This window comes from Lynx canadensis, chromosome B3, assembly GCF_007474595.2.
Source record: "Lynx canadensis isolate LIC74 chromosome B3, mLynCan4.pri.v2, whole genome shotgun sequence".
NCBI classification, from domain to species: domain Eukaryota; kingdom Metazoa; phylum Chordata; class Mammalia; order Carnivora; family Felidae; genus Lynx; species Lynx canadensis.
This window is the reverse complement of record NC_044308.2, coordinates 37,489,186-37,515,176: the sequence shown is the minus strand read 5'-3', so window position 1 is coordinate 37,515,176 and position 25,991 is coordinate 37,489,186. Positions and strand designations below refer to the sequence as shown.

Below are 25,991 nucleotides of genomic sequence, written 5' to 3'. Positions count from 1 at the left end.
TTATAAGCGATAGATGCTGATTCTTCTTAACACAGGCAGACAATAAACAAAGAATATTTTCTTTGCTGATCCATAATTGAATTCCATTTCATTTTCCCCATTAATTTCATTAATATTGTATTAAATCAAGCACTTTTTAAGAGTTTAACATTTAGTCTTTGGAATGGAGACATCGTTTTTCTTTTATCGTTTAATGACCGAGGATTCCTTTTTTTGCCAGCTTAAAAAAAGCCAGATTGTAAGATTTTTTTTGGCATGTTTCATTGAGAGCTATAGATCAGTATCATTGCTGTGATTTCGTGATGTGTTTTTCCCACTTGCTTTTCAGTGCGGTATCATCTCTTTAACATTGGCCCTTGATGTGAAACTGATTAGAAATGGCCCAGTGGGTCAATTTAAAGGATTAAAAAAGTGTATAGTTACTCCAAGGATGAACAACTTTGACCTTTGCATCTCTAAAGTTGTTTCTCTTCTTTTCATGTTTTAGCTTTTATAGGAGAAGGTGACAATATTTTCCTATTCCTGATAAATTAAGTATAGTTGTACTGAGAAGCCACAGATCTTAGAACTAATTCTGATCCTGCTGCATGTTTGGCTATTTTGAGAACTTCAGATGCCTTTAAGCATACTTATTGTGTTTAGAAAATAAAAAGGAGGAGAGCACTAGGTGGCTCAGTCAGTTAAGTGTCTGACTTCGGCTCAGGTCATGATCTCACGGTTTGTGGGTTTGAGTCCCGTGTTGGGCTCTGTGCTGACAGGTCAGAGCCTGGAGCCTGCCACAGATTCTGTATCTCCCTCTCTCTCTGCCCCTCCCCCACTCATGCTCTGTCTCTGTCTCTCTCTCTAAAAAATGAATAAACATTAAAAAAATAGGGGTGCCTGGGTGGCTCAGTAGGTTAAGCAACTGACTTCAGCTCAGGTCATGATCTTGTGGTTCGTGAGTTCAAGCCCTGTGTTGGGCTTTGTGCTGACAGCTTGGAGCCTGGAGCCTGCTTTGGATTCTGTGTCTCCCTCTCTCTCTGCTCCTCCCCCGCTCATGCTCTGTCTCCCTCTCAAAAATAAACATTAAAAAAAATTTTTTTTTAAAAAGGAAGAAAAATAGGAATTCGACTATAAAATAAGCTTTAAAAGCTGTATAATCACCACTATATAAAACTCTTTAGATTCTTATGGTTCATCTTAGATCCTATGACAAGACCAAAACATAAATGAGACTGTATGGAAGTCCACACAGCATGACCCTCTCCTCTATCTGCACAGACACAAAAGTGCATACTTCATGACACCATCCTCTGCCCACACAGGAACAACCTTGCCGCCCTGCAGGTTGTCCTGTCTGGTTCACGTTTCGTTCCAGCCCCTGACTCTCCTTCAGCAGGAGCAGAACCCGATGCCTGTCATTGTTCCCAGGTCATTTGCCCTCTTTCAGTTGACATGTAATTTTAACTCCAATGGCTTTTTCTTCCTCTAGTCTCACATATAGTATTCTGCCTTTTATTTGCTTTTTTTAGTCAAAGCAAGAAAACCGAGTTATATTTTAAAACAATTTAGTATCTCTATTGAATAAAAACTTTATTTCACTTCTTTTCTATATAGCTATGTGATCTTTAAAGCATTTCTTTTCTTAAAAACAAATACCATAGCTGATGAAATTGCTTTTAATTTGTGGGTGCCCTTCTGTTGATTGTTTTCCTTCCTGTGGACCAGTGACCACTGATGGGAGAGGACGTCCCTCCATACTTAGCCAGGACATCAGCTGCTGACATATGGCATTGAGCAGAAAATACTGAAGGACCAAGTTCTAGCCTTGACTAGTTGCTATTGACTAGTTTTGTTTTTGTTTTTTTTTTTAATTTTTTTTTTTTCCAACGTTTATTTATTTTTGGGACAGAGAGAGACAGAGCATGAATGGGGGAGGGGCAGAGAGAGAGGGAGACACAGAATCGGAAACAGGCTCCAGGCTCTGAGCCATCAGCCCAGAGCCCGACGCGGGGCTCGAACTCACGGACCGCGAGATCGTGACCTGGCTGAAGTCGGACGCTTAACCGACTGCGCCACCCAGGCGCCCCGCTATTGACTAGTTTTATGACCTAAGTGAATTGGGCTATGTGCTTGAAATGCTTCAAAATTCTGTGATTTTTTTTGATACTTGATCCCAACTGTAATATTTAAATATTGTACATTGTAGGCATATAAATCCCACCTTTGTGTCAAAATGAACACTGTTCCTGTGCTTCAATTTGAAAAGTTCAATTAATATTCTTATCTAAGGAAAAAAGGCAAAAATGTTATTAGCTGTTAGTTGATCCTGTTCATGATGTTTTTCATAGTCAAGATCAATTAAAGTAACCTGTTTTTTTTTTAAGTTTATTTTATTTTGAGAGACAGAGAGAGAGAGAGAAAATTCCAATCAGGCTCAATGCAGGGCTCGAACTCACAAACCATAAGATCATGACCTGAGCCCAAATCAAGAGTTGGATGCTTAACCGACTGAGCCACCCAAGTGCCCCGAAGTAATCCATTTTAATCAGAGATTTGAGATTCTCAAAAGGTTGTTTGTAATCAGTTAATGAGCTTGTCTCTAACAGTTTTCTTTTAAAACATTTTTTTACATGAATAATATTTGCATACTATATAAAAGTTAGAAAATCCAAATAAGCCAAAAGAAAAAGAATCTGATATTTTTTAAATATAAAAACCTATCAGTCAGCTCATAGGCCAGGCAAAGGTCTATAAAACTTTAAAACATTGTAGAAACACTTTACTTTTTTATGGATACTGTCTTTTTAAGTGAGATGGTTTTAGAACTTTTGCTTCAAAGCCACTTTTATCTTTATGAGGCTCTTACAATCTTATTGTCTGAGGGATTCCAAATTTCTATCCTTGAATTTGCTCACATGCTGCTTAGCACACGCACACACACGTGCACACACACCCACACCCACAGTACACAGCGTCTGTCAGCCTAACCCCTGGTGGATGCCTACCACTCCTGGTCAGGTCAGAATGCTGGGTATGGGGGGCAGGCGGCTGCTCCACTTCTCTTTTCAGGGTCCTGAGTTTGAGAGGTAAAATAACCCTACGATGTCAGGACTATAATGATTCAAGCAGCTCAGAGACTTGCCATACCTACCCATTTGCCTTCTCTTCAATAGAATGCCACAAAATCCAGCCCCCTGCAAAGTCCTAGGTCCATCCCAGAGTGTCATTGGAATGTGGAATGACAATATGTCTCGGCTTGTATATTTTTCTGAGAGGAAACTACTGGTCCTTTTATCTGGAAGGTCCTGACGGAGTGGTGGAGGGGATGTAGTCTTAAGAGTGTGGCCCCTGCGGAGCCTGGATCCTATGTAGTCCATGAAATTTGTTCTCTTGGAAATTTACTTTGAGCCCTGATGAGGGTGCAGCTTGTTAGGCAAGTTAATGGTACAAATGAGGTGGTTAAGAGTGCTGTTTAGACTACCTTGAGAAGTGTTTTGGAAGGAATTAGCCTGTTTGTACTCGCCAGTAGGTCCCGCAGTTTCCATGTATATCCTTCGTCGCCATTGATCAAAGCCCACCTGGTCCTAGCTGTGCTACTGAACATCTCAAATTCCTTTATGTGCCGCTCTCCTTCATGCTGTTTTACAATTTCTCTTTTGGTCTGGAAGAAGGAAGTTTTCTTTTCTTCTCTTCTCTTCATGTTCCATCTTTTATGCAGGTTAAAACATGGTTTCTTTTTTTCTGTATTAGTAATACAAGAAAGGTAATGAAGAGCAAAATTTCCCTCAAATAGGAAAATAGCTGCCAATTTTTCTGACTTGTCTATCATTTTTCTCTGACCATAAATATAGTAATTAGCTGATTGCAAATTGCACCAATCAGGTTGTACTACAATTAAATTGGGTGTTGAATTGGCCTTTACACATTACTCTGTCAATACTCTTTTAGGGATTGGCAGAACGGCTTGGAAAGGAAGCTGTTTCTGTTACCTGCACTATACTGCTAATTATCACAGCTCTCTGAAGCTTCAACTTCAGAAATGTATAGAAGAAAAATATTTCCCTTGATAAATGGAGCCTTGCTTTATTCAATTGGCGGAAGTTTAGAGCAAAATATTTAAAGGTTTACTATAATGGTCTGAAAGCAAACTATTTTTTTTTTCCAGGTGATATTGAATTAAAAACTCCATCTGCCCATGCAAGGCAGTGCAATTCCCAGGAAATTGATTTTTTTTTTTTCAGGGCTTACTATGGCTTTTCCCAAGCTTTCGCTATATGGAAAATAACACTTTTATTGAATCCATTTAGTGAATAAAGTTGGCAGTTAATTTTTAAGCAACTGGACCACTGTGTAGAAAATTACCAAATGCATCAAATATAATCTGACTAGTCTCAAAGTCATTTGATAAATAATTTAAGGAGTTCTTTACAACTCCAAAACATTATTTTGTGGGCGCTAGAATAATTGACTACTAGTCATGATACAAACGAGAGTAGTCTTTGTGGTGTAGTAGTTTTATGGAACCTGAGAAAATGTGCATGCTATTTAGCATATTAAATGATGAAAATGACTTGAGTTTATAAGAATCACATTATTATATGTTTTCCCTTTATGGATTTCAGTATTTGTCTACGTATGCATTTTTAAGTGCACCGATTTGGCACTTTTCCATCGGCATAATATGATTTCTACCCATTTACCGCTGTATACTAATTTATTGTTTCCAAAGGAAAGCTGTATCTACTCCAGGAAAATCATTAACATTATTCAGTTAGTTTGTTTAATGTTAACTGTGGGGTCACCTGAGGAGTTTTCAGGGGCTGATTTATTTACAGATTGTGCATTAGATTACTGGGTATGTGTCTGTGTGTGTGTGCTGTCTTCCCAAGTTTGATTTTGGTTATGTGCACTGCTGTTTGGCATTGGTTATGTGTAGTGCTAGAGACTGTGTTCTTATCCGTATCTCTGACCTGACCCTTTTGAGCTATGTTATATCATTCCATTTTGACACCTTTTATCAAACTTTAATGAAATGACCCAGGCAAACAAATTGTCATTAAACTTTCCATCACTTTGTCCCTTGGTATCGTCTTTTATAAATTGGACAGCAAATGTTGTATTGATCTTCTCGTTCTTGCAGCTGAACTTGAAATGACCCAGACTGCTTGTTGTTTATGGCCCAGAGTTGCTTTTCCTTGACATTTCCATCCACAGCATGACACCCTTTTTGTTTTTCTTTCTTTCTCATGGAGATGAATGAACAAGACATACGGTATCGAGACACTCTTGGTCATGGCAACGGAGGCACAGTCTACAAGTGAGTAGTCGATTTTGTTTAAACTTTCTATCCACTTTTGCCAGATGTGAGTATCCAAGTTCTCCGTGGCAAAGATTTTTAAATGACCACTGGCACTTAGATTTTATTTCTACTTTTGACTCCAAAATTCTGCAAGGCATCTATTTTCTGAGGAATTGCTTGCAAAAGTGCATTTATATTGCCTTTTTAATATTTCTGAGTCTGCATCTCTCCTGGGTGAACGTTAATAGTCCACCATTAACAGGTGTACCTTTAACTGGCCTGAAGTTTAATGCATTTTTTTTCCTTTGCTCTTTAACACCATTTTTTTCTAAACTTGCTAGCACCCTGTACTAGTCCCCTGCCTTTTTACAGCTGTGCCCAGTGGAAGACAAACCTTATAAATACCATTGCTTTGCCCTGTGTCGACACTGTAAGTTATTAAAAAGCCTTCTTCCTGTTGTATTTCCTTCTCTCCCTAGTCCCCCGAGAGAATTTCTACACATTGATGAATATGTTAAGTTATAAAATTCTCCCAAATTCCAGTAGCAGTGATCTTACCCTAAAGGAGTGTTCATTTTCATATTAAAAAATGCTAACCATAAAAAATACTTCTCTCGACAGGGAAGTCTTTCTCATGCAGTAGTGCAAAGTTTAAACTACATAATGTAATATCTAGTACTTAATAGTCTGCAATGGTGTATGAAAAATATTCCACTAGGAATTAAAAAATCCATACTCTGTATGAAAGCCCTGAGGGAGTAATAAAGCTTTCCTCCAGAGAGCTGTTTTCCATATATACACTAACTCTGTATCACATTATGATTGTGTTTTTACCTTAGATGTTTTAATGTTGATATTAATATATATTTTCAAAGTTGTGAAATAATTTATAATTGGTTATTAATGTTCTTGGAATTTTAAGTGTTTGCTAACCACGTGACTATAGATAAAAATTTCCCTATTGCCTTATGACCATGAAGGGTCACATCTTAAAATCCCAGAACATCCTCCACACAGAGATGCAGCCTTGGCATAGAATTAGGTGTCTCAGGGTTAGAAGCTTCTTCAAAGTCGTCTGACCTATTCATTCACTCAGGGCTTCAGTCTTCTCTCTACAGGTAGAGCCAGGATTGGAGTCCATTCTCTTGAATCTAGTCCTTTAAGAACTTATGTTCATGTATTTGGATTCTTTTTTCCTACAGATGACTGGGTACTGTGGATAGTTGGTCTGAAAGTTAAGTGCTTCCACTGTAATAATTCAGAGAATTAAATAATAGTGCAGCCCTAACATGATCCTGAGGCCATGCCCTTCAAATGTTTGATGGCTACCTATTGTGTCTGAAGAGTTTGAGGTACTCTTGTCCTTCCCTGGATCGTACTGACATCCCTTTCCAAGTAGCCCCCAGTGCTGCATAAACAGCATCTCTTCATCTTACTCGTAATCTGACTGGAGTTTTTACCCTGTTCTGAACGTTCTTGGGTTCAGGTACCCTTAGAAAGGACAGAAGGAGGAACCTGCATGCCCTGATTTGCTTCTCTTAAGTTCACTGTAGAGAGCACTTTTCAAAGCCTCAACCTTTCTTTTTATTAATGCTTTTATGCTGATAGCCAGATAAAATAAAACACGAAAGAAACAGGAAAGATTTCTAGCAACTCTTCAACTCTTTGGGTTCCTTTTAATGGCTTCAAATGGAATCCCAAAACATTTCTTTAGACTCCTAACCTATTTATTTGCTCTGTTTAACCACATGTTGAACGCTCAGGCATGGTTGTGGTTTTAAATTGAAGCCCTATTGTGAATTTAGTGTTCTGGTTTATTCTAGAAGGGGGGAAACGTAAGACTACCAAACTCCAGCAGATGATTTTTATTAGAAATAATATCCCAGATGTTAACATTTTAATCTTTTATTTTACAACACAGGTTACCAACAGAAAGGGGAGAGGGAGGCAGGGGAATGGAAATAACCTGCCTATCTACCAAGGAAAAATGACAATATAGAATCATGTTAATGTTTTATTATTTTTTAAATTATGGTGAGAAGCATAAAATTTAGTGTCTTAACCATTTTTAAGTCTACAGTAGTTCAGTGGCATTAGGCACATTCATACTGTTGTGCAACCATCAACACCATCCATCCCAGAACTGTTTTCATCTTGTAAACCTGAAACCTGTACCCCTTACACAGTAACTCCTTGTTTGCTTTGTTAATGTTTGTAGCCAAGAAGCATGGCCACAAGATCTCCTTTTATTAGGAGAACTGATAAAAGAACACATTATCTTTTTTTTTTTTTAATTTTTTAATGTTTATTTTTGAGAGAGAGAGAAACTGAGACAGAGACAGAGCATGAGTAGGGGAGGGGCAGAGAGAGAGAGGGAAACAGAATCAAGAGCAGGTTCCAGGCTCTGGGCTGACCGCACAGAGCTTGATGTGGGGCCCAAACCCATGAATCATGAGATCATGACCTGAGCTGAAGTCGGACGCTTAACTGACTGAGCCACCCAGGCGCCCCAACAACACGTTATCTTACACCTCCTTAGCACAAGTTCTATACCTGCTGGAATGCTATGTTAATATTATCAACGTACCCTGAGTTTACTTATCTACTGTGGCTAGTGCTTAATATGTGTGTGTTGTAATATATTTTTTTAAATGTTTATTTTTGAGAAAGAGAGTTGGGGAGGAGCAGAAAGAGAGGGGAGACAGAGGATCTGAAGCAGGCACTGCGCTGACAGCAGAGAGCCTGAGGTGGGGCTCAAACTCATGAGCTGTGAGATCATGACCTGAGCAGAAGTCGACATTTAACTGACTGAGCCACCCAGGGGCCCCAGATTTAAGATGTTTTTTTGTTTTGTTTTGTTTTGTTTTGTTTTGTTTTGTTTTGTTTTATTTTTGAGAGAGAGAGAGAGATAGAGCATGAGTGGGAGAGAGGCAGAGAAAGAGGGAGACACAGAATCAGAAGCAGGCTCCAAGTTGTCAGCACAGAGCCTAACGCGGGGCTCAAACCCACGAACCACGAGATCATGACTTGAGCCAAAGTCGGACGCTTAACGAACTGAGCAACCCCTGGATTTAATATGTTTTTGACAGTGGTTGTTTATGGAGGTGAGTGGCAGTAACATGATGATTTTAGTGCTTTATTTTACACACTATATTTCTATACAAAGAAGACATCCCATTTATCTTATTGCTTAGGTGATCCTTAAGAGGAGAGAAGGTAAAGATACCAAATTGCTTAACCATTTGTTATTGATGATTGGTCTTCATTTCTGCCTGGGCTTCCGTTGTATTGTTCTTATATCCCTGGCTTTTAGTTCGGCACAAAGAAATGGTATAATTGTCAAGAAATGAGAATCCACTTTACTAAAGTCTCCATAAAACTGTTTGATGTGTTATGATTGACTTTCTCCTACACTAAGTTTACCTTAATGGTGTTGACTATAAAAATTGAGATTTTTCAAACAAAATGATTATATTACAGGCTATGCTACATAAACTAGATGAAGAAAATATTGGAAAATCCACTCATTGGTAACAAAACTGGCTAATGGGCCTATTTAATTTTTTTTCTTATAAAGTACAATAAAGCTAATAAATGCAAAGCAAAAGTTTAATATTTCTTTCTTATTTGCTCCACTGATGGGATGTTGTGAATTTCAAAGGATAGGATATCGTGTGTAACTGCAATATATATTGTTTAATAGTTTATCACATTTTTGCCTTTTAAGTTTGGATGTTCCCCCCAGTTCTACAGTGTGAAATTCTGGGCCCAGACATTTAAACCAAGTGGTATTGTGGGTGCTGTGCATAGTCCTCTGCTGAGTTATTCTCTGTGTTATGATAATGACTTAGGTAATTTTAAGTTGGTATTTCTTGGATTACTAATTTGGGTGAAATGGATTATAAAGGAAATATCTTAGGCTAAAGTTTTATTTATGCCTGGGAAGAAGAATAATTTAGGAAAAGAAAATGAATGTACTCTCATTATTGCTCCATTTCCCAAAATGTTACATGTTGCTCCAACCCCCCCCCCCCATTCAAGAAAGACACATATCCTCTTCCCCTCTATGAGATTCACAGTGAATTTTAAAAACTTTGAGAAAGTAGAGAACAGGATGTGTTGTGGGTAAGTGTACCCTGAATCTGCCCCTAATTAGCTGTGTGACTGGCGGAGAGTTACATAACGTCTTCTGCCTCATTTTCCCCATGTGTCAAAGGCGGTAATGACCTCTAATAAGGTTGTTGTGAGGTTAAATGAGATGTTCCATAGAAAAGGAACTTCCCACTACGACGGAGTAAATGTTAGCTAACTGGCAATGGTAGTACCAAATAATAGAAAAATTGTTGACCCCTGTGCTTCCTATGCTTACTTGACTGCAGGGCTCTTATTTTGAGGAACATCTACAGACATCTCCCAGATGTTGAATTGTGTTAGAGTTGCGTTTAATTAATTTTGAGAAATTCTGCATTATATTATGATACATGGTATGCTTCTGAGTTTCCTGCTATTCTCTAGTTGTCTCATGAATATGATTTATTATACCTTACATTACAATGATTTTTTAGAAGTTTCAAAGTATTTTCTCTTTTATCATAGTTTTTTGTTTTCAGCCTGCTCTAGGACAGCTGGTAAATGTTAATAAGCCCATTTGACCACGGGAAAAAGCTAGGACCCCCAGGCCTGTGGCCATTCAGTGGCAAAGCCAGAATTCTGTCTCTCTCCTCTTTGCTCTGTGTTTTTCCCCCAGGCAGTGTTGTTTCTCAAGGTCAAGCAGAGTCCATTGTGTTTCCTTGTATTTCCTAGTGTACTGCGCACAGTCCTAGGGATAGGATAGATGCTTTATACATGTTGGCTGAAATGAGAATGAGGCAAGTGGGGTTTTTTTCCCAAGCAGGTTTTAGTAAGGCCCTTTAATTGGATTCTCCCCATAGCTAGCTAGTTTTAAAGCCTGCATACTTGTTTTACAACACTCACCTAGAAGAATAGGAATTTCTAAACTAAGGGCATATATTTGAATGATAAATTAACCCAACGTACTAGTTACTGCCCTCTTTTTTTGCATAGTATGTCACATTGCAATGAAAGTAATTAACAGGCCCACTTACTTTGGAAACATTCTATGATAATGAAGGCCAGTCACTCAGGTTCTTTGCTCCCCCAGGGCATTGTTTGATGGAGTCACTTAAGCTTTGGGTCCAGAAATAAAGTAATACTTAACTCTTAGGACTTAAGTCATGCTAATAAGTCAGTTAGCTAACAAGCACTTAAGAATCATCTTTTATTTTATTTTTTCCTTTCCAAAAAGATTATCAGCTTTTTGGTCACATATGTAGGTGTTTGAAAAGAGTAATGAAATGTCCGCCTCCATTTGCGTCCTATAGTTACATTAAGGGTCTAACCTGAATTTTGGGTAGGATTTTCTCAGTGATATAATGGGTAGTATATGTACTGCCTACATGGTATTTTAAGATTGGATATATACCATTATTTAAGAATTGATTTGACTATATCTAGAGACAACATGAAGAGGGAAGGGATAATAATTCTCAAAGGTGTTGGTCCGTCCTTCTCTCTTTTGTCTTATCCATTTATGAGATATTTGTTAGGCAATAGGGTAAGGATGGTCCTTGGAGATAGTAACTGAGATCACATGAACTATTAAGTTGTATTCTGCCCTTTATGTGGCTGTAGAGGCCATGTAAAACATTACGTTTATGTTTTTGGAGCTGGAATTAGATCAACTCATTACAGTAACATGATGTATTTAATGAAAATTAGAAGCTCTGGTGGTCAGTTATATAAAATGAGAAAACACATGGATTGCTGTCTAATTAAATGCTGTTTAGTAAACCAAACTTGTCAAAATATGGGATTCCTGAGGGGAAAGTATAATAAAAAGGAGTTGTTGAAGAAAATGTTGGGAACCACATAGTACTCAGAAAGCTCTCACTTCTCTTTCACTGGCCACCCTGAACGTGCCAAACCACATCAGCAGTAGTTCTGACCCCAGCTTCTCTACTGGCTGCACCAGTGACCCCACTCCTTTATATTTTTTTCCCTGAGGTGCATCTTGTAAATTAAGAGTAATTTTTAAGTGGTTTTGATATTGACCCAAGAGCTAGGGTGATTGTTTGATTTATTTTAACTTTAAATTTCTAATCAAATGAAGAGCCTTTTCCTTGCAGCCAAGATCATATTTTAAACAAGCAAACAAGATATCATCTTAATACAAAATTAAATACTTGTATATGGCTGGGTTGTGTTAAAGTATCATGTGACAAACAAGGATATTAATATTTCCAGAAAATCAATGACTGTTTGTCAAGTAAAATTAATTATGTATGTTTCCCTCTCTCCCTCTCTCAGCATTCACTGTTATAGGTTTGTTTCATACAATAATGTGTATTGTATTGATTGGACTCTAAAGAATGAACCTGAGCTTGTGATTCTCTACACCTTTCCCACCTTTGCTTCCCCCACTCCATGTTCACACGTGCTCATATCCATTATGGCAATGATGGATTATTGGCATCTAACCAACATGACAGGATGTTACAGGTCGCTGAGCAGAGATTTTCAGACTCTGTTTCCACCCGAATTAACTATTATTGAAATAGTTTATTGAGATTGAAGTATTGATCATTTCTGCTAACCTTGGCTTAAGGGGAGGAAAAGGAGGCAGAGGTGTTCTTAAAAGACACTAAATTTAATTTTAAAAAATCTCATCTATTTAGCCTTTTCTTCTTCCTGTTTTATAGCCCCTATTGTTTTATTGCTTGGAAGAGGGTATCTTGGCTTTATTTTTATGACAGTATAATTATACTTCAGAAATGCACTTGATTACTATGGGTAACAAAATTGTTCTAGTATATTGGTTTGGCCAATATTGCTATACAAACAACTTTTCAGTCAATTGAGTCTGGTAAAAATCAATACATTATGGTAATATTTCAAGTAAGAATTTGCTGAATCTAAGTATTTCAACACCATCTCCTTTCAGGGAAAAAATAGTTTTAAAGTGGCAGGACTTCTTTCTACTATTTTATTTTAGTAAAAATGCTTACTTTATAAAGAAATTTAAAGTCCCCAAGCAGAAGTGATTGTGAAGAGATATACATTAGCTCACATGGGTTTTTATAGGGTGCGGGAGATCTAGTTTTCCTTTGGAATCTATCCTCTGGCTGCATTAGGAGGGGACAACATCTGGGTTTGACTTCATCTTGTAGCATGCCACTTTGGGACTCGCGTGTCTAGTTCTGGGTACTGAGTTTTTACAGAGATATGGACAGTCCAGAGACCACCCAGAGAAGCATGGGGAGAATAATAAGGGGGCCCAGGAATTGGGCCTCTCCAATCCTCCTTTACACACTTGCTGAACAGTCTCATTGTAAGTCCCTGCTGTGTGGATGGCTCCCTGCTGGTTGTTGGGGATGGCCTGGCTCTCATTCGACCTTGTCCAGATAGATGAAGTAAGAGAAGACTTCCCAGTCTAGGGCGCATGTCTGTATGTGTAATACCCAGGCCCCGGGTTGGGGCTGAGGAAGGGATGATGAGTTTTGGCTCTTTCCTCAGGAAGAATCAGTAAAGGCCTCATGGAAGAACTGGTATTTGAGTTGAGAAGTGGTTGAAGGAATTGGCCAGCGTTTGTCTGAAGATTAAGGGTCTCCATGACCTCTGACTTCTTAAAAAGTCATTTCTGTCGACAGAAGAACAGGTTTGTTCTGTGTGTTTCTGAAGGCTAGCCTCAGATTGCTCCTCTGGAGTGTCTCTTGACCAGCCTGCTTTCGGTTAGAGTGAGTGATGCACTCTTCCTACCGTTCTTCCCACTGGACGGTCCTCCCCGGAGGAGAGCTGTGTCCGTGAATCTGGGTGGGCGTCCTCAGGGCCAGGCACTGCACCTCACCTACCGTAGGAACTGGGGCAGTGATTCAGGAATTAACCTACAGAGGCAGATTCTTCACAGTCTGAGGAGGAACACACAGTGTGGTCTGTGGCTGGGTGGCTCTGGGACTGTGAACCCTCTTACCTTAAGCACAACAGCATGGCTGGTGTTCAGAATCACTGAGAAAAGAATTCCCACTTAGACCTGGACATGAGTTGACTACAGAGGTCACTCCTGAGGCTGATGTTGCAGAATTAATTCAGCATTCAGCTACTATAAAAATATTATGTCATGTCTTGCTTGGTTTTGTTCTTTAAAATTTTATCTTATTGTTGGGGCGCCTGGGTGGCGCAGTCGGTTAAGCGTCCGACTTCAGCCAGGTCACGATCTCGCGGTCCGTGAGTTCGAGCCCCGCGTCGGGCTCTGGGCTGATGGCTCAGAGCCTGGAGCCTGTTTCCGATTCTGTGTCTCCCTCTCTCTCTGCCCCTCCCCCGTTCATGCTCTGTCTCTCTCTGTCCCAAAAATAAATAAACGTTGAAAAAAAAAATTTAAAAAAAAAAATTTATCTTATTGTTTACTCATTTATTCATTGACTAAATACAGTTGACCCTTGAACAACACAGGTTTCACTTGCACGGATCCACCTATATGTGGATTTTTTTCAGTAAACAGTACAGCACTGTAAATGTGTTTTCTCTTATGATTTTCTTAATAACATTTCTTTTACGGTATATAACATGCGACGTACAAAGTATGTGTTAATCGACTTTATGTTATCTGTGAGGCTTCCAGTGAGCAGTAGGCTATCAGTAGTTAAGTTTTTAGGGAGTCAAAAGTTACATGCCAATTTTCAACTACACAGGGGGCACAGGGGTCAGTGCCCCCAACCCTCATCTTGTTCTGGGGTCTACTGTCCTTACTGTCATTCTATGCCAAGGAGTGTTCTGTGTATTTGTGGTCCAGTAGTGAATAAGACAGGTCCCCTGTGCTCCTGGAGTTCACACTAGTGGGGCGAACAGACAATAATCAAGGAAATGAATACTGAAGTAAGATGATATCAGACCTTGCAAGTGCTGTAAAGAATGTAAAATAGTTGCTCAGCAAGGCTTCTCTGAAGAGGTGATGTTTGAGCTCAGACCTAAAGGACAGCAAGGAGCCAGTCATGGGAAAACCTGGGAGAAGAACCTCCCAGGTAGAAGGAGCCACTCTGGCAAAAGCCTGAAGATAGGCATGAATATATTGTGTCCAGGCCAGCGTGGCTATAGCAGAATGAGCCCAGGGGAGAACAGAGAGACAGGCAGAGGCCTCATCATGCTGGATCTGTCAGGCCTTGCCGAATCCTTTCTCAGAAGGTTACCCCCTTTTCACCAGTGAGAAAGATACAGCTTGGAAGAATTAAGGGGCATGCCCAAGGTTCAAATCAAGATTAGAACTCAGTATCAAAGCATTGAGTCATACACGTTTAATATGTACAATTTTTAGAAATTGTACAGAATTCAGGTGTTCTGACACTTAGATTAGTACTTGGGACCACTACTCAAGCTAGGGGTTTTCTATTTGACATTCCCTCTCTTGAGTTTCCTCCTCTTTAACCCAAATTAATTCTGGATATAAGATATAAATATATAATTCTGCAAGTCAGTGATGTAGCATCTCTAGTTAATTTTAGATGCTTTTTAATAGACATGAAAACAACCATTTCTTGGCAGAGTTATTGCAATATATCTTGTTACTCTATCTTTTGGGTCTCTTTCCTTATCAAAAACTTAAAATTTAATAATCAAATCCCTAGATTAATTGTGTGGTTATGCTAGTGGAGGTGGTGCATTTCTTGATTTATAAGACACATTAAATTTTTTTCTTTCTTTCTTTTTTTTTTTTAGGTATTTTATAGTCTCCAGTGTGTTAGAAAAATGTAGTCTCTTGGTTGGCATATAGCACAAGCAAATATTTGTGTACCGTAGCATCTAGGGTATTTACTTAAATTGCTTTTTTGAAAATAATTCACTGGGAAGTCCAAAAGGCATTTAGTGTGTATAACGTTCTGCCAGTTTTTTTTTTTTTCCATTGCTCTATCATTGGTTACTTAGATATAAGAGTCTCTGTTTCTGTTAAATTGCCACCTTACTGGAGTGAAATATGTTTCGGTTCTGATCTGTGTGCTACCACTAAATCAGAGGAGCAGATGATGGAATTAGATGGGAACTAGCAATAGATAGTTAGGTTGTGGGAATTAAGCCTAAAATTTCTTAAAGCATTGATTTGCGTTTTAAGTGTTATCGCCTTGACCCTAAAATTTTCATACTTTTCCTTGTCAGTATTACAAACGAAAGAAAGAAAAAGAATGTTCAATATTACTGCTAAAAGTAGAGTTCATGGTTTTTGTTTGGTGAGTTCAAATAATGAAGTGAAAAATGTTCAGACAAAATTAGAACTTGCTTTAGGGCACAATCAATATAGCATTTTAACAAGCTTAGTGTGTTTAGAAAATACATATTGTATAAGATTCTCAAACATTCTGATTCTATTACGACTGCTAACTATAGCAGCAAATGTAACAATATACTTAGTCAATAAACATAAAACTCTGATTAAACCATAATTAAATTTTTAGAAAAGTTGGGGCGCCTGGGTGGCGCAGTCGGTTAAGCGTCCGACTTCAGCCAGGTCACGATCTCGCGGTCTGTGAGTTCGAGCCCCGCGTCGGGCTCTGGGCTGATGGCTCAGAGCCTGGAGCCTGTTTCCGATTCTGTGTCTCCCTCTCTCTCTGCCCCTCGCCCATTCATGCTCTGTCTCTCTCTGTCCCAAAAATAAATAAACGTTGAAAAAAAAAAAAAATTTTTAAAAAAAAAATTTTTAGAAAAGTTATCTAAAAACTATGAATAAAATATATTTTTACGTTGGCTCAGCAACAAAATGTATGGCCAGTGAAACTTTAGAGTGGCAGAGAAAAGCGTATATGGGATTAAATTACAGAATGGATTTTTACCACAAACACGTGTACTAAGTTTCGGTGCACCATTTATTTCTTTTCACTTTTAACTTTTTTTGAAGGTAATTCCTAGTGAGCGTGGCAGGGTACAAGAGCTGTAGTAACTGACTGTCAGGGCAAATGAGAAGTTTCCCTGCATCCCTGGGAGCCCAAGTGGACGGTTTCAGGGCCCTGCCTCCCTCCATTCTACCCAAAGCACAGGCGGTGCTCAAATCCTGGTGGTCGCATTTCTGTTTGTCCCCAGCAGCAATGAAATATAGCTGGGTATGGTGGGTATCACTGTCCTTGTTTGACCCTGTGAAGAGACTAAAACACCAAAATTAATGGATTTCCCTGAGGATTCAAAGCAAGACAAGGATAGAACCACCACTGAAACTCATACTTTCTTATTTATCCCTTTGTAGTGCCCTTCCTGGTGAATAGTTACTTTTGGTTCTGTGAGGAACTAAGTATGTGCAACTGTAAGAATTTCTGCTGGCCTGTTCAACCAAATATCCTACAGTTGTACTTTTTAATTTTATTTTTATTTTTTTGTATCAGGCACATGTACCTGTTCAGATGACCCGTATGAACAAACCCTGTCTTCTTTCTTCCCTCCTTCCCTAGAACTTGTTATCTTGGAAGTAACGGTGATTAACCAAATGCTAAAAATGTTAATGCTTTCCAGCATATGATTCTCCTAAATTAGATCTTTGGGTTTTTCCCTTGTCCATGACTTTATGAGTGCATTTATGTGTGTATTAAAATCATTTTTGGGGAGTGCTTGGGTGTTCAGTCAGTGAAGCATCTGACTCTTGATCTTGACTCCGGTCAATATCTCCCTGTTCATGAGTTCAAGCCTACCCTATCAGCACAGAGCCTACATTGGATTCTCTCCCTCCCTCTCTCTCTGCCCTCCCCCACTTGAGCGCGCACGCTCTCTCTGTCTCTCTCACTCTTTTTCTCAACAATAAATAAATGAACGTTAAAAAAAAAAAAGAAGTGGGGTGCCTGAGTTAAATGTCCAACTCCTAATTTCACCTCAGGTTGTGATCTCACGGTTGTGAGATCAAACCCCACCGTGGGCTTTGCGTTGACAACGTGGAGCCCACTTGGGGTTTTCTCTCTCCCTCTCTCTCTCTGCCCCTCCCCTTCACACACACACACACACACACACACACACACACACACACACCCTCTCTCACTCGCTCAAAATAAATAAATACACGTTAAAAAATGTTTAAATAAATCATTTTGGGGGATCTTGTTGCTGTTTTTGGCTGCTGGTCTTGTTAAAGAAGTTTGTTTTTCTCCTCCCACATGGACTCCTTTCTCTCTCCCTCCCCCCCCACCCTGCTTTTTAAAAAAATTTTTTTTAACATTTATTTATTTTTGAGAGACAGAGACAGAGACAGAGTGCAAGTGGCGGAGGGGCAGAGAGAGAGGGAGACACAGAATCTGAAACGGGCTCCAGGCTCTGAGCTGTCAGCACAGAGCCCGATGTAGGGCTTGAACCCACGAACGGTGAGATTGTGACCTGAGCCGAAGTTGGACACAAAGTCAGACGCTCAAGCAACTGAGCGCCCCATCCCTTTCTCCTCCCCTTAATCTTTAAAAGTATATGTGACATCTTTAAACCTTAGTCTTCTGAATGGATTTGAGAATAGCACTTTCTCTTGACTAATCTCAAGGGACTTTATAAACACAATGTCTCTTCATGTTTGAAGAGCACGATCTAATACATTTTATATAGTTTTGGAAGCCACTAGCTCAGAAAGAGTGTGGTCGGATTGAATTTGGAGTCCAAATGCTTTTTCTTCTTTTGTCCAAAATGTAGCTCCTCAACACAGGCACAGTGCTATGTGCAGGCAAATCACTCAGATTCCTTCTTGTTATAGATTTAAAGATGACTGTCCCCAGATGGTGGAAGATATGATGGTGGTTTGAGTGTTGCTCAATTTTTATGTGAAAGGAAAAGTCCTTTCTGGCTTGTTTTGACCTAGTCATGATACACCCATTTCAGGAAGTCTGCTATGCACAAAAGTGCACAAAATGAAGATAAAGTGCCTCTCTCCAGCCTGACAAAAGCCATTCCTTTGCAGAATGGTAGCTGCAGTGAAAGTAAATAAATGAATGGACAGCAATCACAGCCTAGTTGATGAAACTGTTCAATTAAAGCACAGGCATTTACATGGTGTAATTTCCCTAAATTGCCAATGAGCCCCTTTAGACACAACCAGTGTTCAAATTGATTTCAGCATTGATTTTGGCTGAAGCTGATAAATTTCTGCTTGTTAGTTAAAGTAATTTTGCAGAAGACTTTGTACTGCAGTATTGAAGTGTTCATTTAGCTGATGGTTAAAAGAGGAGTTATTTACAGAGGCCTCTACTGTTGTTCTGAGATGGGACAATTCCCCAATCATCTTTTACTTTTAATTTTTTAGGCTTCAGTATACCAATCAATAGGTGATTGAAACTGATTAAAACTTATCCAACCAGCTGCCTATGGCAGTTTAATTAGAAGCTGGATGATTCTTAAATTAAAGTTGTCTTGTTTTCATTGCATAGCCATCTTCCAGAAGAGTAAGAGACTAACAGTGCTGAAAACTTCAAGTCTCGCTTTGTTGAGGTATCTCACAAATGTTCAGTCACATGGTAGCTATTCCTAAGGCAACTCAAAAATGTATTCAGAGGCTTTGGCCGTTATAGAGATTACAAGTAATAATATACGTACTTGTTAGTCAAGGAATTTTGTTTTTCAGGCCAAGGGATAACCTGTGACGTAATGAGGTATGTGAAAGAACAGCTATTGGTGATGTAGATCTTATTTCATAAGCAAGATGGACACTTGAGCTGAGTTTTTAAATTCTGCCATGCAGGAGAAAACCAGCAATCATGATACACTATGCATCTCTGTGCTGAAAACCATCAGCTTTGGATTTATATTTTTATTTTGTTTCGAGGTCTTGATTAAAAATCAACCTCCAGTGAATAAAAACGAAACGTTGTTATAGAAGTACATGTTGACTTTTCAACAATATTGTGGACAGGGTTATAGAAGAGAAATTTTTGCTTCGGAAAGATTCCCCATTCTCATTTTCTCTAGTGTGGGACAATTTCTTGAGTTTTTAATGGAAATGGGTTCATATTTCTGTCATAGGGGACATATTACATCTGGTACTACAAGGAAGAAAGGAATAAATGGCTCACTTTTCAGAGGTGCATTTACTCTTTGACCCACTAGGGTGCTATTTAGTGTTCTAGGAGAGGTAATTTAGTAAATAGTACCCCAGTGGCCTGAAAAAGTTAATGCAACTCTGAAAAGTGAGTCATTCAATCGATTTTCCCTATTGCTTTTTAAACATCGACACGGACCATATCCAGAGAACCTTGAAGACAACTTGAGTTAGAGGATCTAGAAGCAACCAGTTTACGTTCACACAGGCTCACTGAGGCACACACTAGATTTGGCTTCAAAGGACTGGAATCCACATCCCACAACAGTGCTTATCAGATCAGAATCTTGAAGCAGTTCTTGATCTCATCAAACTTTGGTTTTCTTACCTATAAAGTAAGAATAATAAGAAGAAATTTTTGTGCAAATCAAATAGCTTCTGTCTATAAAAAATATAAGCATAAAAGCATAATAGAATATTAGTTACAAGTTCATGGAGGTTTTCTGAAATAGCCATTTTTGTGTCTGATTTTAGAAAGTGTTTTATTGTTAGCTTTCCACAAAGAAACTGTAAGCAGATACCTCATTGTAATCAAATCATTTCAGGAGAGGAAATTTCCCAGGTCGTTAATCCTCAGTGTGTTCCTGTTTTTCCCCACACGAATTGCCTAAATCGTGTATTTCTCTCATTCTCACCATTCAGCTTTATGTGTCATGCCTCTCTGTTTTGTCCATCACATTCTTTCCAAACCTTTGATCAAGAGATCACTGTAATTGTAGCTTCCTTGATCTCCAAGGTATTTAGGCCATATATTAAAAGACATTACTCTAGTTGATGTGGGGAGTGTTAAAGGCTTGAACCAGGCCACATCAACTTACGGAAGAAATATGGAGGCAGTGGTGACAACACTAACTGAGTCAGGTGTGGGAGCAAAAAGGGGTGTGTAACCAGAGTAATTAGAATAAGAAATGACAGAATGTAGTGTCACAGTAGCTTTTCTCTGACTGGAACTCTTTCTAACCCTGCCAAATTCCATGTATCATAGGTTAGCAACCAGTACCCTATGGATGATCAGCATCTTGAAAGAGTTGTTAATATCTGTAACCTAATAACATGTTTGATTCGATTCTTAAACAATCGCCAGCGGGGGTGAGGTGGGGAGGCTCTATTGCTTAACCATAAATTATTTTACAATCAGTAGTCAAGCATTTGTAATATGTTTTTAGGCAGAACGAAGGTTGGCATAGACTGCTATTTGAACTCATGGACAGTTTACATAAAAAAGCTTCTTTTTACAACTGCTATTTACTTTGGATTTCCTATTTTAACAGCTAAAGCCTGGCTAATGTGTTTATCTATTATGGAAGGCAACAACTGTCAGTGTTGATTTCCCTGAAACTATTTGATTTTTTTTCCTGTGGATGGCTATTTTAGTATGGGACATATTGGTAAAATCCACACCCAAAGAAGTGTACCACGAGAACAAATTTCTCAAAAGATCAAGGAATAAAACAAAATTTTCATGAACTGAATCACAGCTAATTTACATGTGGTTACTGAAAATGTGTCACTGAGTTAAAAGATGATATCCAGGGGTATTAAAAGTTAATCTCACAAGATAACAGAAGATTTTTGTTTGTGTATTTATGTATGTATTCACACACATTTATGCACTTGACCTTTATAAAGGCAAAGAACTGCTTTTCACTTGTTTGCTGTTGGCTTCAGAATCATTCAGCCTTACAGTCTTTTGGCATAATTTAATAGAATCAAGGCTCAGGTCCTTATTTTATTTAATTAAAAAAAATTTTTTTTATTGAGAGTGAGAGAGAGAGAGACAGAGTGCCAGTGGAGAGAGAGGCAGAAAGAGAGAGAGAATCCCAAGCAGGCTCCATGCTCAGCACAAGCCCGACATGGTGCTTGGCTTGTTCCCACAACCATGGGATCATGACCTGAGCTGACGTCAAGAGCCGGATGCTTAACCAACTGCACCACCCAGGCGTCCCAGGCTTCTTATTTTTAAAGAGGAGACTCAAAGGACATCTCCTCAGGCCAAGGGTCTCCTTGTGGTATTGTTAACCCTTTAATTTCTATCATGTTCTGTCTTTTCTTTTGTGCCAAAGCTATAAAATCTTTAGGTGGAAAAACTTCTGAGTTGGAAAAAGACTTCTATTTGTTATTCTAAATCTACATAAAATCAGAGTTACTTTTTTTTTTTTTTTTGGTGAATAAATAAAATATATAATGAGCAAGGAAACAGCATCTATAAGTATGGAAACTGATGATCTTATATCAGATAAGGTATATGATGTATGGTATTGGCCTTAATGGATACTCATTTTTTAAATAAAGAAATTCATTTAATAATTAAATCTGAGGGGCACCTGGGTGGCTGTCAGTTAAGCATCTGACTCTTGATTTCTGCTCAGGTCATGATTTCCCGGTTTGTGAGTTCGAGGCCCGCATTGGGCTCGACACTGACAGTGCGAAACCTGCTTGGGATTCTGTCTCTGTCCCCTTCTCTCTCTCTCTCTCTTTCTCTCAAAATAAATAAAAAAATAATTAAATCTGAGTATGGTCAACTCTAACTTTCTGTGCTAAGGAGAATTAAGAGTTGTATAGATAATTAAAATGGATAACTAATACAAAAAAATCTCATTTTAGGTAGTGATTTGTCTCCTCCCAGTCATACTTTTTGTCCTAATGAATTAGATCTCAGAGAGGTTTCTCTTTCACCTTGTCTCCTTTATTCTGCCCTACCTCTGACGCACATGTTGGACATATCTCTGTGGCATTTAAAGAACAGAGGAGCAAGGAATCCAGCATATCCCAGAAGCTTTGAAATCGTTGCCTGAAAAACAGCGTGATTTTGTCATATAGAAAAGCCATTACTATGGCCGAAGCGAGCAAGTAACAGCAAATGCATTTGTAACTTTTATTTATTTAAAATAGTCTGTGCTCCGTTTCTTTTTTGCCTTGTATGTATCCTGTGAGAGATCCAGGGAGCAGCATAGATAAACATCATGTTCTTTCTTGCTTACCTAAAATAAGACCATCGCTTTCTGATTAGTGGTTACTTCTTAAGCCAAATCCTAACTATGGTTTTCATCATTTTAGTGACTGGATTCCTTTCTTAGGTTTCCCATTCATTTGGAGAATTTTCCAACAATGATAGCCCTCTATGAATAATTCACAGAGTAATTGTGTTCCTCTTTTCACTAACCTCTGCAGTATGTTATGTGAGAAGTAGAACTTACGTCAGTGGTGTTTACTCCACATGGTGTATGAAAGACGGTCTCTCTCCTGCACAGGACAGGGACCGTGGAGCCCTGGTTTTGCCACTGTGATTAAAAGTTATCACACATGCAGTTACTCTTGAGATCCTTGTTCCAAGGGGCAAAAACAGGGAAAGGTGTTTGTTTCCCTATTCACTTTAACGACCATTTTGCTAACAAATTGGCATTTCTAACATATCAGTTTTACTGAACCTTAAAATATTTACAGTCATATTGTAGGCCAGCCCCTCCGTTCTGAAATTATATCCTACCTCACAATCGGTAGAGAAGCACAGATACTCCCTGTTATAAATTTTTTTCTGCTCACAATTGAAAATAATTTGATTAGAGCGTGTATAGAAGTTAATGTGCAGAATAGTGCTGTAGAAATTAGTTGCCTACTTTAATTGTATGAGATTGTACAAGCTTTATGAGAAAATATATGATCAGCTCTAGGTTATTTATTTTATGAACAGGAGTCAGCTGGGACGATTGATATTTTTTTGGTTCTCCTAGAACTTGAAATTCTAAGCGTAAATAATTTCAGTAAACATTGTAAAATACAGATGCAGTTGATCTTAGGCATGACATAAATTTGTGTGGGAGTCCAGATGTTGGAAAATGAACACAGGTTGTTTCTCCCTTATGTCCTGTGTGAATGTAGGACTTCTTAACAGTTTTTTTTGAAATTTTTCTTTTCCTTACACACTTTTAAAGATTCTTAGAGAAATTCAGTTTATTCACGAGACTGATGTGTCTTTTAACAAATTCTCATTAGGATTTATATGAAAGTGAGCCCACCTTTTTTAGCCTTGTATATATTGTATTAGACCCTTCTTTAAAATTTCAAAAACCCATAACAGAATTAATTGCATTTGTCCCCAAGTATGGCTTTGAAATCAGTCACGTGATTTTTTTTTTTGAGTCCCTACTCTGGGCAAGTTCCTGCACTTGGCAGTGTGGGGAGTAACCCCAACCTTCAGGGCCTCAGGGACACCATTCCCAGGTTCTGTTGCTGGCTGACTGTGTGCACTGTTTCATCTCCTTTACTGGTTTCTTCTCATCTCTCCGACTTCTGAATTTGGACTGCCTCGGGTTCAGTCCTCAGACCTTGTCTCTAATTAATTTATTTCCTAAGAGAGCTCTTGTGGTTCCATGGCTTTGCATATCATTCATATGTTGATGAAACCCAAAAGCACATCTCCTACATAGTCCTTTGCCCTAAACTTCAAACTCCTATCTCATTACCAGTTGGACGTCTTTTACGCATGTCAGAATTACCCAAAATTGAACTCTTGATTTCCCCTGAAAGCTGATCCTTCTGCAGTTGTTCCAGTCTCAGTAAATGGAAACTCTCTTCTACAAGTTGCTCGTGATAGAAACTTTGCAGGCACTCTTGATCCTTATTTTTCTCTCAGACCGTCCACCAAATTTACTCACAAATCCTGTTGGCTCTTCCTCAAAACTCCTTTAAGATACCAGCCACCTCTCACCACTCTTTTCCTACCAGTGAAGTCTAAGCCACTATTATCTCTTGCTAGGATTATTTCAGCAACCTCCCATCAAGTCTCCCAGTCCCTATCCTTGGTTTCCCTGCAATGTGTTCTCTCCATCTAGCAGCCAAAACGATCTAAAATATAAGCTCTCTCCCCTCCTGCCGTGGCCTCTCAGAATAATAGTTGGAGTTCTCACCATGGCCTAAATGGTACTACACAGTCTGTCTTCCCATTACCCTTCTGACCTTGTCTTGCACAGCTAGCTCTGTTGTTTATTCCACCTCTACCTCAGGGCCTTTGAACTTGCATCTCCTCTGCCTTGAGTCCTCTTCTTTCAGATGTCTAACTTTGGTGTGGTCCCTTACTGCTCAAATGTAACCTGATGAGAGACATTCCCTGATGTCCTTCCTACCCCTAAAAAAAAAAAAAAAAAAAAAAAAATGCTCCTAATCTTGGCCACTTGTCACTTGGTCCTTACTTTCATTCTTTTTAATTGTACTTTCCCTACCTTACATAATTGTGTAGTTATTTGACTATGGTCAGTCTTTCCTCTAGAACGTAAACTCTTAGAGCAGGGACTGTGGTTTGTCCTCTGTCCCATCCACAATGCCCATTCATTGTGCTTGGCAATTGGAAGACATACATTTAAGTATTTGTTAACATATAAACTAAGTTTCTAGGAGGAAAGGGTGTCATATACTGTGGTAGCAGTTGGAGATACAGAAATGAATAAAATGGACCTTGACACTGCCCGTGAAACTTAAAGTAGGAGAAGACATAGGCCCTATATTAAGAATTTACTATCGTATTTAATTAGTAATTAGAGTTTACAACATAGTTAAATAAAGCATACGCTGGTGAAGTGAAACAATGACTTTGAAGAGAAACAATAATTCATAAAAGCAACATGTGAAGTATTGTAAGGCATTAGAGTAGTTGATGCCAGTGGATAAATTCAACCATGTAGAGGTGCATGGGTGGCCCAGTTGGTTAAGTGTCCAACTCTTGCTATCGGCTCAGGTCGTGATCCTGCTGTCATGGGATTCAGCTCCACGTCAGGCTTTGTGCTGAGTGTGGATCTTGCTTGGGATTCTCTCCCCCCACTCCTCCTGCATTCTCTTTTCCCCTCCCCTGCGCACTTGTGTGTGTGCATGCTCCTCTCGCTCGCTCTCAAAATAAATAAATACAAAAAAATCCAACCACACAAACCACAAGGTAGAGAATCTGGTAGGTGGAATTTTAATGCATTCTTTTCTTGAATCCCACCTTCTACAGTCACACATATCCTGAACTAACCTTATTGTAAACTATTCTCTATGTGTATGCTGTCTGTACTGGAAATAGCCCAAGGGCTGACTTGAGATAGACCCAAATTTGAATCCTGTATTTGCCACTCATGAACTCTTATTAACTTGGATGAGTTTCTTTTTTTTTTTTTTAATTTTTTAACCTTTATTTATTTTTGAGACAGAGAGAGACAGAGCATGAATGGGGGAGGGGCAGAGAGAGAGGGAGACACACAATTGGAAGCAGGCTCCAGGCTCTGAGCCATCAGCCCAGAGCCCGATGCGGGGCTCGAACTCACGGACCGCGAGATCGTGACCTGAGCTGAAGTCGGACGCTTAACCGACTGAGCCACCCAGGCGCCCCTGGATGAGTTTCTTAATACCTTAATATTCCAGAGTCTGTTTTTATTATTATCTTTAGTGGCTTATGATACATCATAGGGGAGTTTGAAGATGTCTGTAGACTCTTAGGAATTGTCAATACCCCCTGTTTTCCCCCCTTCTGCCTTCTCCTGACTACCCCTTTATTTATTAACTCCTAAATATTTGAGCAGCTACTGTATGCTACATATTATGCTAGGGATTGTTGAATGAAATAAATGTGGTTTCTGCCTTCATGAAGCT

The 25,991-nt window shown here is 39.0% G+C and overlaps 1 protein-coding gene across 6 annotated transcripts in view; it reads left to right on the top strand.

The window, feature by feature from the left end:
- The window catches only part of MAP2K5 (mitogen-activated protein kinase kinase 5), a 273,345-nt gene that overhangs the window by 54,886 nt on the left and 192,468 nt on the right, over positions 1–25,991 (top strand). For all 6 annotated transcript variants that reach the window (XM_030317858.1, XM_030317856.1, XM_030317857.1 and 3 more), the window contains one exon: positions 5,235–5,299. In XM_030317858.1, the coding sequence (XP_030173718.1) occupies positions 5,235–5,299 (65 nt within the window). The remainder of the gene's footprint in view (positions 1–5,234; positions 5,300–25,991) is intronic.